Below are 14,292 nucleotides of genomic sequence, written 5' to 3' on the forward strand. Positions count from 1 at the left end.
AAACTTCGATCTAGATCACCTTACACATATTCATTTTAAAGGCTTCATCAGACTCTTTCATTTCATCTAGAGAGAATTCATGTTTTGATGTTTTATTTTGTTGGCTATCCTTGTTAGCATTAGATTTCTTCATTGTTTTTGGTTTGTAAGCGCACTTTCAGTGAAAGGTTATTTTTTTTTCTCTCTGCATCTGGCTCTCCTTCCCCCCAGTTATCAGGTTTGAGGGTGGCCCCAACAGGATTGCCCCACAATTCATAAAACAACTTATTAAAGCACGTGGGAAAACAGACAAGGCACACACAATGAAAATGGTTAAAGCAATATATGAATGAGTACAAAGTATTCACAACCCACAGAGCAGTTAGGTGATACCCAAAGATTAGGTACATTTTCAGAACGGAAGTCCTACTTGAGAGAGTAGTAAATAGAAAGGAGGAAATAAGCTTCTCTCTGATCATCTAGAAGTTTTCACGCGAGAAATGGAATTCTAGGATTTGACCATGTGTTTTCTATATATGAGCAGGCTCTCTATAACCAGTTGATTTAAATGTAATTTCATTCACACATGTTTACTGCGGTCGGTGCCAGAGAAACTAGCTGAGTAAAATAATCTTGACTCAAGGAATTCAAAATTGGAGGAGGCAGGGAGAGACATATAAACAAATAATTACCTTTTGACGGGATGAGTTATAACTCATGGGATCAAAACATAGTGATATTATACTCATCATAATGGGATGAATATAATATAAGGATCTACGCATCGGGGACGTGGGTGTGGGTGGTTCTCAGGGAAAGTTGCACAGACAACCGGCTATTTAAGCTGGAGTTTACGTGGTGAGTAGGCGTCCCCCTAGCAGGTGAAGGCCAATCCGCAGCAGGGACCAGGGCTGGGCAGGGTTTCAACCCCGCGTCCAGAAGGTTAAGGCACACGACGGAGAGGATGACACAGTTTCTGGCGCCCGCTGAGGTTCGGGGTTCGCCCGCCGCTAGGGGTGCCGCGGCGTCGCGCCGTGCGGGCCGTTGCGTTTCCGGGCCGGGCCTAGCGTCGCCATCTCTGTCGGGCGCGTCCCCGCCGCGCGCGGCGAAACGACTGCCGCTCCCGTTACCGAGGCAACCGCGGCGCCTCCTCCGCGCCGGCCCCGATAGTCTCTCCGCGCCATTTTCAAACTGTCCTGGAGCCGGAACCGGTGTCTGGGGCGGAAGGAGCCAGCAAGGGAGGCGAGGCGCGAGAGAGAATGCGACCGCAGGCGGAGGGAGCAGCGGCCGGGTCTGCGGGTGAGCGCGGCGCGGGGCGGAAGGGCCGAGCTGGGCAGTGCCTCCGCCTCCCGGGCGGTCCCGGCGGGCCGGGGCGCGGCCGGGAGAGAGGCCGCGCAACCTTGGGAGGAAGTGGGGCCCGGGCGGGCTGGCGGACGGGGCGCGGAGACTCCCCGCCGCCCCGCTGCTGACACCCCTTCCCTTCAACACCCGACTGCGGAGCTGCGGCCCAGAGGTCGGCCTGGGGCCGCGGGAGCCCCCTGTTTCCTCCTAACCCTCTCGCCGCGAGCGTCTGTGCGGCCCCCGCGGACCCGCCTTCTACTGACTGATGGGTTGATTTAAAAGTTAAAATGCTCTTTTCATATAAGAATCATACAGGCTCTTTGTAAAAACAAAAGTGCCCCAAAGCGTAGGACGAGAGTCGTTTATTAACCCTTGGCCAGCACCTTAGTAAACATCCCCTCTTGCTTCCACTCTCTGAAATGAGTGAGGATTCCCGAGATAAACTCAGTTAAGGTTGGTTTGGGGGTTTGTTATGTTTTGTTTTTTTGGCCCCTGTGCATATGTACGCACAGGATATTTTTGTAAAAATAAGATGTACTGGCTTTCAGACGTCAACCCCCCAGAGTTAAGCAAGTGGCTGGTTCTAAACACGTATGTGTGGAAGACCTCCAAACCTTACCTTTTATGTTGTTTTGCTAGAAATTTTCAGTATAGCCACAGTGTTTGGGTAATGGAGATGGGGGCGGTGGTGGAGGACAGCAGCCTATGGGTGGGGAAAGCGTAATACGTGTTTTTTGTCCTTGTTGGGAGGATTTTAATCTTTTTCATCTGTCCTGTGTGTGGATGATTTTTTGATTCATATTCATATTCTCCCTCTCTCTCAGAAGGATGTGAGGAAGTATTATTTCTGGGTAACCAAGGTGGGTACCAGACAAAATGGAGACATGTTTGAATGTTGAGGCCCTACTAGTTCTTGGTTTGACCGGTGAATTTCTGATGTCTCCAGGACTTTTTCTAGAACACCCTGCATCAGTCAGGTCCCTCTTGTGGAAGGAACCTAGAAAGAACCTAGTATAGAATGGGGACTCCATTCAAAGAAAAGGCTAGCAAGAGTGTGGAGAAGGAAAGATTTGTAGAAAGGAGTAATCAAGGAGAGGTACTAATTTAGTGATTTGATAAGTTGAGGCAGCATAGTACAGAAACCAGAGTGCTGGATCAGGACTCAGGGGACCTGAATGCCCACCTACTTCGTGGCCTTGTGGTTTGGGAATATAGTTACTCTTTTTATTTATTTATTGGCTGCCTTGGGTCTTCATTGCTGCGCGCGGGCTTTCTCTAGTTGCGGAGAGCGGGGGCTGCTCTTCGTTGTGGTGCGTGGGCTTCTCTTGTTGCGGAGCATGGGCTCTAGGTGCACGGGCTCAGTAGTTGTGGCTCGCAGGCTTATTAGTTGTGGCACGCGGGCTTCGTTGTTCCGCGGCATGTGGGATCTTCCCGGACCAGGGCTCCAACTCGTGTCCCCTGCATTGACAGGCGGATTCTTAACCACTGCGCCACCAGGGAAGTCCCGAAAGTTACTCTCTTGAGGCAGTCTTACCTCATCTTTGAACAGGGAGGGTGTCCTGCTCCCTGTCTCCCTCACAGGGTGGTTGTGAGGACCAAATTTTTCATGTATTCATATACTTGCATGTTTTATAAATTGTGAACAGTAGAGATATATAACAGAGTTTTTATTTGGTTTAGAAATACGAGTATTAGGACCATATTTACCTGGCAAAATTAGAAAAGAGCACATTTTTCTAAAGAAGTGATTTTTTTTTTTTTTGCGGTACTTGGGCCTCTCACTGCCGTGGCCTCTCCCGTTGCGGAGCACAGGCTCCGGACATGCAGCCTCAGCGGCCATGGCTCACGGGCCCAGCCGCTCCGCGGCATGTGGGATCTTCCCGGACCGGGGCACGAACCCGTGTCCCCTGCATCGGCAGGCGGACTCTCAACCACTGTGCCACCAGGGAAGCCCAAGAAGTGATTTTTGAATGACTCCATTTTAGGGCAGGTTGATAGATAATATATTCATAAATATTTAAAAAGACAAGGATAAAAACATGTACAGAGATGCTTATGCGTTTGTGTCTTTTTTTCTTTCTAAACTAAGTAAAATTTACATGGTGAAATGCACAGATCTTAAGTGTGCTATTTGAAAAGCTTTGATAAATGTATACACTGGTGTGACGTCTGTCCCCATCAACACAATATTTTCATTACCTCAGAAAGTTCCCTTGTAGCCCTTCCAGTCAGGCTCTCCTCACACCCGCATAGCCCTAGGCCACTGCTGTTCTCATTTCTGTGCACATAGTTTAATTTTGCCTGTTCTTGAACTTCATATAAATGGAATCATACAGTATATGTATGTTATGTAACATCTTTCCTCTATTGGTGGATAAATAGGTTGTTTGCAGTTTGGGGCTATTATGAATAAAGCTGCTTCGAATATTCTTGTAGAGTCTCTTTGTAGATGCTTATTTTCATTTCCTTGAGTAAATACCTTGGAATAGAATTAGAGAGTCATAGGATAGAAGTATGTTTAACTTTATAAGAAGTTACCAGGCTTTTTCCACAGAGATTTTACACTCCTGTCAGCAATGTGAAGATTCCTGTTACTCCAAGTCCTTAATGACATTTGATATTGTACCTTTAATTTTAGCCATTCTAGTATGGGCATAATTGTATCTCATTGTGGTTTCAATTTCCCTGATGTCTAATGGTATTAAGCAACTTTTCATATGATTATTCCCATTCAGGTATCTTTTGCAAGTCTTAGCCCATTTTCTTATTGGGTTGTCTTTATTATTGAATTGTAAGGGTTCTTTATCCCATATACAAATCCTTTGTTAGATATTACGAATATTTTTCTCCTCTTTTGTTTTTGTCAAATAAAAGGGCATATTTTGATGAGCAGACTTTTCAATTTAAAGAAATCCAGTTTATCAAGTTTTTCCTTTGTATTTAATGCTGTTAAAAGAGGCTTTTCTAAGTATTCTTTGCCTGTCTCAGGCTTGGGAAAATATTTTTTTTTTCTAGAAGCTTTATTGTTTTAACTTGTTTTAAAAAAATTATTTATTTATTTTTTGCTGCATTGGGTCTTCGTTGCCGCACGTGGGCTTTCTCTAGTTGCAGCAAGCGGGGGCTACTCTTCGTTGTGGTGCGTGGGCTTCTCGTTGCGGTGGTTTCTCTTTGTTGTGAAGCACGGGCTCTAGGCGTACAGGCTTCAGTAGTTGTGGCACGCGGGCTCAGTAGTTGTGGCACAGGGGTTTAGTTGCTCCGCGACATGTGGGATCTTCCTGGACCAGGGCTCGAACCCATGTGCCCTGCATTGGCAGGCGGATTCTTAACGACTGCACCACCAGGGAAGTCCCTGTTTTAACTTTTCTGTATAGGCTTATGAGGAGATGTTTATTTTAATGCAGCAATGTGAATATCATAAACATTGGATTTAAATCAATCTAAATATTCCAGAAGACTGCCTACCTGAAAAGAAACAAAGAATAAGTGCTTCATATTAAAAGATTCTTTTCTTCTTAACGTGAAACAATAATAATAGCTGATAACAGAATGATGTTTCATTCTTTTCTTTTAGGATTTTAACTTTTGGAAATGAATAAAACCAGTTTGGAAGACAAGATGACTACAGCTGCAGAAAGAAAATATATTAATATTAGGAAAAGATTGGATCAGTTGGGATACCGACAGACTCTGACAGTGGAGTGTTTACCTTTGGTAGAAAAACTTTTCAGGTAAAGATGAAAATACGGTTCTAAACCTGTGTGATCCTTAATCCCATTTATCTAGTTTCTGATTGAACTTTATCCTTCAGTAGAGAAATGGGTAGATTTTTTAAAAGTCCTTAAGTCATCTGAAGTTTCTCTATTCTTCTTAGATTCTACTCTGCTGTCGTCATTCAGGGCCTCCACATTGCAAAACTCTAGGGTCACCATTCACACTATACTATTCAGAGTGAATGTTTCTGCAGGTTTTGTCTGTGAGTAAAAGTACAATTTTTAATGTGATTTTCTGATCTAGTTGAGAGTTCTGTAACTGCTTTATTCACTGATCATTAATTTTTTATTGAAATATAGTTGACATTATGTTAGTCACTGGTCTCTAATTACTGTTACATTTATAATGTTTCTCTAATGTGGTTGACCATGACTTTAGCTGTTACTTGTTACTTTAACTGAAAGAGTCTTTGTGATTTTTGTTCTTTTCCACATGAATTCTACTACTGTGATTTGAGACTAGAGCAGGGAAGTGGCCTAGGAGGCTTTTGCAGTAGGACTATAAGTGATGATGATGGAAAGGAGAGAATGGATGAAAGATACTTTATGGTCTTTAGCATGGCCTGCAGAATCCTTCATGATCGAGTACTAGATCGACAATTCGGAGTTATAGGGTAGAAGTATATTTAACTTTTCAGGAAACTGACAAACTTTTTCCACAGTGATTTTATACTCGTACACCTTTATCTCCCCTGTATTAACCACCTGAAGCTCCTAAACATGTGTTCACTTTCTTCCTTGGTCTCTCCATATGCTATTCTATCTGCCTATAAAGTCCCTTTCTCCTCTCCCTCCTGCCTTGCCCTTATGTTCAGTTAGCCATATGGCCTGCAGGACTCTGTCACATCTGCTGCATGTTATTAGCTATTATCATTGTTGGAAACTTGTTTTATCTTCCCGATAGAATGCAAACTCCATGAGACTAGAGACTGACTTTATAACTGGCATACCTAGAACAGGCTGAACACATTGTTGGCACTGAAATATTTGTTGAGGTTATCACATAGTATTATAACTTTTGACAAATTGTTAGTAGAATATAAGATCCGTGATAGTGGGTTCTTTACCATGTGCCCTGTAAATAAATGTTGATGGAATGAATATTCCAGTGGTCTGTGTTCTTAGAGGTCGGGAACTGACTCATTATTTGTTGCGTCCCTGACACAGCATATAGCAGGTATTCAGTAAATGTTTGCTGAATGAACAAATAAGTTTCACAGATTCCACCAGATTAGGTGACTAATTAGACATGGGGGGTAAGTTAGAGGGGAGATTGAAAGATGATTCTGCCTGTGTGTATGTTTCATAACTTTTTTTTTTTTTTTTGCGGTATGTGGGCCTCTCACTGTTGTGGCCTCTTCCGCTGTGGAGCACAGGCTCCGGACGCGCAGGCCCAGCGGCCATGGCTCCCGAGCCCAGCCGCTCTGCGGCACATGGGATCCTCCCAGACCAGGGCATGAACCCGTGTCCCCAGCATTGGCAGGCGGACTCCCAACCACTGTGCCACCAGGGAAGCCTGTTTCATAACTTTTAATTAATCTTGTTTTGGGACTTCACTGGTGGCTCAGTGGTTAAGAATCCGCCTGCCAATGCAGGGGGCACAGGTTCGATTCCTGGTCTGGGAAGAGCCCACATGCCGCGGAGTGACTGAGCCCACGGGCCATAACTACTAAGCCCGCGCTCTAGAGCCCGCAGGCCATAACTACTGATCCCACGTGCCACAACTACTGAAGCTCACGTGCCTAGAGCCCGTGCACCACAACAAAGAGTAGCCCCTGCTCACCGCAACTAGTGAAAGCCTGTGCACAGCAACGAAGACCCAATGCAGCCAAAAATAAAATAAATTTATATTAAAAAAAACTTTAATCCTGTTTTGAGAAGTTTTTGAGTACTTTCTGGTACCTTGAAAGACTCCTAGTGTTTGTTTTTGTTTGTTTGTTTTTAGATTTGAGCTCACTTAACATTAACATTTATTTTAAGTCTTTTTACAAATATGTTTTTAGTTATTAAAAGTTAATGGAATGTTTCCTTGTATTTACATTTTCTGTTCTTGAATATTAGTGATCTAGTTCATACAACAGAAAGTCTTCGGAAATCAAAATTATCTGCTGTGAAAGCTGAAAAAGAAAGTGCCAATTTTGATTTTGTATTGGAACCTTATAAACTTGAAAATGCAAGATTGAGTAAGGAAAATAATGAATTATACCTGGAATTAATGAAACTGAGAGAACAATCAGGCCAACACATTAAAGGTAAAATATTGTGGTTTTTTTTTTTGCGATACGCGGGCCTCTCACTGTTGTGGCCTCTCCCGTTGCGGAGCACAGGCTCTGGACGCACAGGCTCAGCAGCCATGGCTCATGGGCCCAGCCGCTCTGCCGCATGTGGGATCTTCCCGGACCGGGCCACGAACCCGCGTCCCCTGCATCGGCAGGTGGACTCTCAACCACTGCACCACCAGGGAAGCCCAAATTTTGTGATTTTTAAAGTGCAATATTTTTGCCCTTTTTATTTTATATGTAAGAAAGCCTAGTCTACCTTTAAAACTGTTGATTAGAAAATGTGATAGTCATCCTATTGACACCTCTTGAAATATTGTAGGGTGTGTTGAAGAGTTTCCAAGAAGGAAAGTAAATTTGCATTCCATAACTGTATTCATTTTTACTTTATGTGGATTAAATTTTTAGAATTAAAATTGCTGTAGAGGGCCCTCCCTGGTGGCACAGTGGTTAAGAATCCACTTGGCAATGCAGGGGACATGGGTTTGAGCCCTGGTCCGGGAAGATCTCACATGCCGCAGAGCAACTAAGCCCGTGCACCACAACTACTGAGCCCATGTGCCACAACTACTGAAGCCCACGTGCCACAACTGCTGAAGCCTGTGTGCCTAGAGTCCATGCTGTGCAACAGGAGAAGCCCGCACACCGCAACAAAGAGTAGCCCCCGCACGCTGCAACTAGAGAAAAGCCCGCACACAGCAACAAAGACCCAACGCAGCCATAAATAAATAAATAAATTTTTAAAAAAATTGCTGTAGAAAATATTAAATGCTGGAACTGAAGAAATGTTCTTGAAATAACTTTTGTTTTTCTCTTAACTGAGAGAAAGCCATGTATCTGTCGTTCTGATTCTTTAATATCCAGTCTTTGATCTGGAAGGTAGAATTAGAATGATTTCAAAGGTACTGGGCAAAGGGTAATTATATAGCTAACTTATTATAAAATCTTCTCATATTCAATAGGAAGCCCTGTCTGATACCTGGCATGAATTCATAATCCCTTAGCTTCATATTCAATTTACTGGATCAAAAGTCATGATTTATATTAGGCTCATACCACAGAAGAAAAATATAATTCCTTTTTGTGCTTAGTGACTTATTTGCAGTTTGTTAATAGTGGTAGAAAAGGTATAGCCTTTCTAACAAAGCATACATGAGAATCAGGTGGAGCCTTTCAAATTACTATGACTTTTTGTATTTTGTGAAATGGAAGAATTTCTAGATTGTAAAATACTCTTTGAATCTTTTTCATTTTAAGAGTTGAAAACCACATTGAAAAAGTGTGCACGTGAAACAGCTGATCTGAAATTTCTAAATAATCAATATGTTCATAAGCTCAAACTTTTGGAGAAAGAGAGTAAAGCTAAGAATGAAAAAATTCAACAACTTCAAGAAAAGAATTTGCAAGCTATAGTACAAACTCCAGGTGAGTCTGTTGCCTCTCAAAACAAATTGTACGTATGTAATATTTTAAAGGTATTAGAACTGTTGACTGAAATGGGACTTTGGATTTTCATGCTTAGACTTTAGTATTTGAAAAGATGTACTTGGCTAGTCACAAAAACTTTTAAATTTATTTCTGAAGATCCAGCTTATATTCTATACATGTGCTTAGAAATTTATGTAATAATAACTTCTTAGATACAAGTAGTCTGGCTTCAGTGCCCAGAGTTTTATTTCCTTAATCATTAATTTAAATTCTTTTTTCTATTATTTTTATCATTATTATTATTTCAGTTATAAAAGTAATTCATACTCATTAAAGAATTTGGAAATGATGTACTTTCTTATTTCTTAGTTTATTTTACTCTTTTTTTTTTTTGCGGTATGCGGGCCTCTGACTGCTGTGGCCTCTCCCGCCGCGGAGCACAGGCTCCGGACGCGCAGGCCCAGCGGCCATGGCTCACGGGCCCAGCCACTCCGCGGCATGCGGGATCCTCCCAGACCAGGGCATGAACCCGCGTCCCCTGCATCAACAGGCGGACCCTCAACCACTGCGCCACCAGGGAAGCCCTATTTTACTCTTTTTAGCTTTATGCTCAGTAGTTCTCAAGCAAGAAAAAAGAAATGATGGGGTATATGCAGAGTTGGTGGTTGTCTGGTCATAAAGTCAGTGGAACAATCTCCAGTATTAGTAACCAGATCATTGAGATGTCTAAACCATGGGATTAAGATTATGGAAGTAAGTGAGGTGTAGGAAAGTGCTGAATTATGAGACTAGGTAGAGACTGAAGTAATTTGGTCAGAATGAAGATTGCCATCAGAAGAGAGTTGAAGATCTGGGCACTGGCACAGTTCTAACCAGTGACAAAGTCCAGGCGTAATCATGTTATTGTGGGCCTATAGCTGAGTGAAGAGGAGACTCATTGGAGTTGAGGAATTGTGAACCGAGGGGTCAGGGTCGGGGAGGAATCAGTGGGATTTGAAATGGCAGGAAATGAGATGGAGAGGGAGGACCGTGAGCCAAAGGCAGAAAAGATGGAGAAATGTGGGAGAAGATCTCAGAAGTACCTAGAAGATTAAGAAAACAAAAAAGAGGATTTTCTGAGAAAAGAGTGGGACAGATTCAAGAGAGATTTAGGAGGTGTAATCTCTAAAATTTAGTGACTGGATATGGTAGACTTGGGAAGTAGAGGAATTCCTAAATTTCTGTTAGAAGGGAATGAGTGGGTGGATGATGGTAATATTTCTTAAGGTAGAGAATGTGGAAAGCAGAACAGGAGTCCACCCTCCACAAAGGGTGTGTTGAGTATGTTATACCTACAGGACATTCACGCTGAGATTTCTAGTATGCAGTGGGATATATAGATCTGTTCTCAGCAGTATGATCCCAGATGGAGATTCACATTTGGGAATCATTGGAATATCATGAGAATTGAAGCTCTGAATGTGGTAGGAATTATCTAGTAAGATTATGTAGACTGGAAAGAGAGGAGAACCAAAGACAGACCCTAGGAAAATTGGCATTTAAGGCACAGGTGGAAGAAGAGGGTCTTTGAAAGAAACTGAGGAGCAACCAAGGAGGAAAACCAGGAGATAAGGGAAGAAGAAAATGGTTTACCTGTTCAGGTGTGTATACAAGCAGGTCATTTAAATACTTTTGACCCGGTTTCTTCATCCTCAAAACAAAAGATTAGGAGTATAAAAAATTTGTTAGGGTTCTAATGAAGACAAAGTTGAGAGTTATGTTTTTTCTTTGTGAGGGTCGATTAGTTTTTCAAGTACATGTCTAATCTGGGCCAGATACTGGAAAAGGTAAATTATCCATGTGGCTTGGACCAAGGCAAGATATATCTAACCATAAAAATAAATTACTCCTGCTAGTTTTAAGGATAATTGAGACAATTTACTACTTAAGAAATTATACTAATTCAGGGTATACATTCCACTATATCCTGATTTGGCTTCTTAAAGTTTCAGTTATCTTCTCCTTTGGCATTGCTTAATAAGCATGTTTATTTTAGTTATCACTACCTTAAGCTCCTCGTTTGACAGTTTTCTGCTGGTGATGATTTCTTGAGCTCATAATAGCGAATACCACAAGGCACACTCAACTTTCATCTTGCCGAAGGCTGGTCCTCATCTCTTGGAGGAACGGATTAAATCTGGGCATATGTACCAAGCATGCAGAAAATAAAGCTTGTTTTATAACCATATCTTGTTGAGGTTTTTAGGAATGCATTGTTTAAAGATCAAGTGGGTATTTATATATAAGGAAGAAAACATTTTATCCGTATGTAATATGAGCTAGAGACACACTTTATAACTAAAAGGCTAACCTTCTGAAATATTTAATTCTAAGACAGTGTTTTGTTTTGTTTTTAATTTTTTTTTTTTTTTTTGAAATACACATTTGCTTTTTTTAGGTGGCAAGAAAAGAAGTATTGCTTTCAGGCGCCAGCGTATGCAAATTGATGAACCAGTCCCTCCCTCTGAAGTCAGTTCTTATCCAGTTCCTCAGCCAGATGACCCTTACATTGCAGACCTCCTGCAAGTGGCTGATAACAGGTGCATTAAATAATTCTTTGTTGGCTTCAGTTAATTGATCACTTGGTTCCCCTTCAGTCTGTTCATAGTAGGGCTTCTGTCTTCTTAACTAGTGTATCTCTGGTGCCTAGCACAGAACTTTGCACAAGCACTCAGTAAATGCTTTCTGAGTGTATTCTGAATATAGAAGGTTTTTACTTGTTTTGAAACTTTTGATTTCAAAGAGATCATGTATCTGATGTTTCTGTCCATATTTGATTTAAAACAATTTAGTGCCATCTAGAGCCTATTTCAGTAGAGTTGCTTTGACATTTAGTTTCATCACCCAGTAAATCTTTTACAGACTCCTTATAACTTCAGATTTTTGTCAAATACCAGTAGACATGAGTAGACTTGTAACTGGCTTTGAAATTCTGCTTCATGATTCTCTAGCTGTATATGTTGATATTTCCTTAAATTGGAATCAGATATAAATTGTTTTAATTAAAACTTCATTAAGTTCTCTGGAAAAGGCACTATGTAACTGTTCTGGGGATGTAAAGATGAATAAGGTGGTGTTGCAGCTCTTGAGAAGCTTATAACCCAGTATAATAAAGATGAGACAAAGGAATACACAAAATGCCATTAAGAAAATTATAAGAGGTACAGAGGAGTGAGAGAGCACTAGTGACAGCCTCTGTGGTCTTAGCTGCAGAAACAGTTTAAAGTACGGAACACACTGGTGGAAATGGTTAGTGCAGTTAGCTTTTTACTTTGTAGATTATGCAGAGAATATGGGGGAGTTTTCTACTTTATTAATCTCAATATAGCAAAAAAAAAAAAAAAGACATTGTTTGAGGGACCAATTAGGATCTTTTAGCTCAGTTCATCTCCCACAGTATTATGTACCTGTATTTATATAGTTATCTGACCTTACCCATGAAATACCTCGTGTTTTGTGTTATGGTACAGTTATAATCTAGGACTTAGACAGTGTGTTAGTATTATGCAAGAAGTTTTTGGGGGCTACGTGTGTTATCATTTTCTGTCTTTTTCTTTCACCTTAATGTTCTTCTTCATTCTTCTTTTCTATCAAACCATCATAGGTAGCATTAGTCTCTTGATTATCTTGTTTGTTTTAATTTGCATGTGCACATTTAACTGTATTCAGAGTCATTCGTGCATATGTAAGTGTGGTTGCATACATACTCCTCTCCTACACCTAGATTAGTAGGAAATGTTGGTTCCAGTAATGGCAGGGACGAGCAGTGTTTAGCCTTACTCACCCCTACTCCATGGAAAATCTCTTTTTTTTTTTTTTGCGGTATGCGGGCCTCTCACTGCTGTGGCCTCTCCCGTTGTGGAGCACAGACTCCGGATGCGCAGGCTCAGCGGCCATGGCTTCACGGGCCCAGCCACTCTGTGGCATGTGGGATCTTCCTGGACCAGGCCACGAACCCGTGTCCCCTGCATCGGCAGGCAGACTCTCAACCACTGCGCCGCCAGGGAAGCCCCTCTCTTAAAAGCAGACCTGGCTTCAGGCTTTATTTTTCCGGTATGAAAGTGGTTGTGTCATATTTATGTTAATGCATGGCAAAGTTTGATGTAAAACAAATACATTTGGGCAGTTGCAGAATTCAGATAATTTAGACAAATCTTGTTTCTCTTAGAATTAACGAGTTCTGGAAAGGAGTAGGTTTTTTACTGTAGTTACTTGGAAAGTGGTAGTATTTCTCAATATTTTTCTTTTTTCTAGGATTGCAGGATAGTTCATTAGAAAATACAGGGTCATGTAGGGTCCCTTATTTCACTTTATAATATTGTGAATTTTGGACTAGACGCTTAGTTCCCTGAACCTGAGAATTGGCAACAGTACCTGGAAGAGTTGTCCTGAGGATTAAAATGCAGTAGTAGGCATAATGTATCTGAGTTTCAAATTATTTACCACTCAATGTTTTATCTATTCTTGGAAAATTAAATCTGCAAGATGATGTACTCTATGCCGTGGCTTCAGAACCCTTTGGCACAGCACCTCCTACCTCACTGAGAAACAAAAAGTAGAGGGTTTTTAAGAGAAGGCATCTAGTTTCATTTCTTGTTATTTTGTATTTCTTAACAAAAGTATATTGACATTAGTTATAAATGTGTTTCAGAATTCAAGAACTTCAGCAAGAAGTCTACCAGTTACAAGAAAAGTTAGCAGTGATGGAAAGTGGACTGAGAGATTATAACAAGCAGGTAGGATTTTTATTTACTTGCATAGTAGGTGTGATTGTAAGTGAAATTAAGTTATATTTGATATTACTGATACTGAGTTTTTAAAACAGCTCTTCTTTTTCATAAATTTGTTAATATTTAGAATTAATAGATGGAATGGCTTAGATGGCTTCAGGGCATTCAGTCCATTCCCTTCATTATGCATGGAGGTGAATAGTAGTTTTTTGTTTTGTTTTGATTTTTTTAAGGTGAATCATCTGTCTCCCCAAATATAACCGTATTAACTGTTTCCATCTCAGGAGGTATTTTATTAAAGTGTGTTATGCTTTGTAATGGTATTTTAAATAATTTTTTAATCTTACTATAGATTTTGTCATTTTGAATATAAGGCTCTTCGAAAGTTACTTTTCTGTGTTACCATATTTGTTGCATGTTTTTGCTACAAGCACTAGTACCCCATAACACAGTTTTCTGAAGAAGCAGGGGAATTAATAGATGCAGAGTTAGATTATAACTTTAACAAGCTTTGTTCTTTCCTACTTTCTGTTGACGTCTTGGCTAAATTCTGACTTGGATAATTATAGGCTTTCTTTCTTAACAGCTTACTGAAGTTTAAATTGGGTAACATGTTTTTCATTTTCTGCACATGACTACGTTTTTTTGGAGTGAAGAAATCTACACATACAAATATAGATGTAACTTATGTGTTGGTGTAACTGTTAAGTTTATAAAGTACTTTGA

The 14,292-nt window shown here is 41.0% G+C and overlaps 1 protein-coding gene across 9 annotated transcripts in view; it reads left to right on the forward strand.

Moving 5' to 3' along the window:
- Positions 1–977: 977 nt before the first annotated feature.
- CEP135 (centrosomal protein 135) overlaps positions 978–14,292 on the forward strand; it is a 79,525-nt gene continuing 66,210 nt past the window's right edge. For 2 of the 9 annotated variants that reach the window (XM_019928141.3, XM_033857065.2), the window contains exons 1-6: positions 986–1,278; positions 4,892–5,048; positions 7,152–7,342; positions 8,627–8,794; positions 11,235–11,376; positions 13,488–13,572. In XM_019928141.3, the coding sequence (XP_019783700.1) occupies positions 4,909–5,048; positions 7,152–7,342; positions 8,627–8,794; positions 11,235–11,376; positions 13,488–13,572 (726 nt within the window). In that variant the 5' untranslated portion in view covers positions 986–1,278; positions 4,892–4,908. Of the gene's footprint in view, positions 1,279–4,891; positions 5,049–5,191; positions 5,294–7,151; positions 7,343–8,626; positions 8,795–9,472; positions 10,438–11,234; positions 11,377–13,487; positions 13,573–14,292 lie in introns of those variants that run through there. The other 7 variants (XM_019928145.3, XM_019928146.3, XM_073805294.1 and 4 more) reach the window with 7 other exon arrangements.

The sequence above is a fragment of the Tursiops truncatus genome, chromosome 5 (assembly GCF_011762595.2).
Source record: "Tursiops truncatus isolate mTurTru1 chromosome 5, mTurTru1.mat.Y, whole genome shotgun sequence".
NCBI lineage: Eukaryota > Metazoa > Chordata > Mammalia > Artiodactyla > Delphinidae > Tursiops > Tursiops truncatus.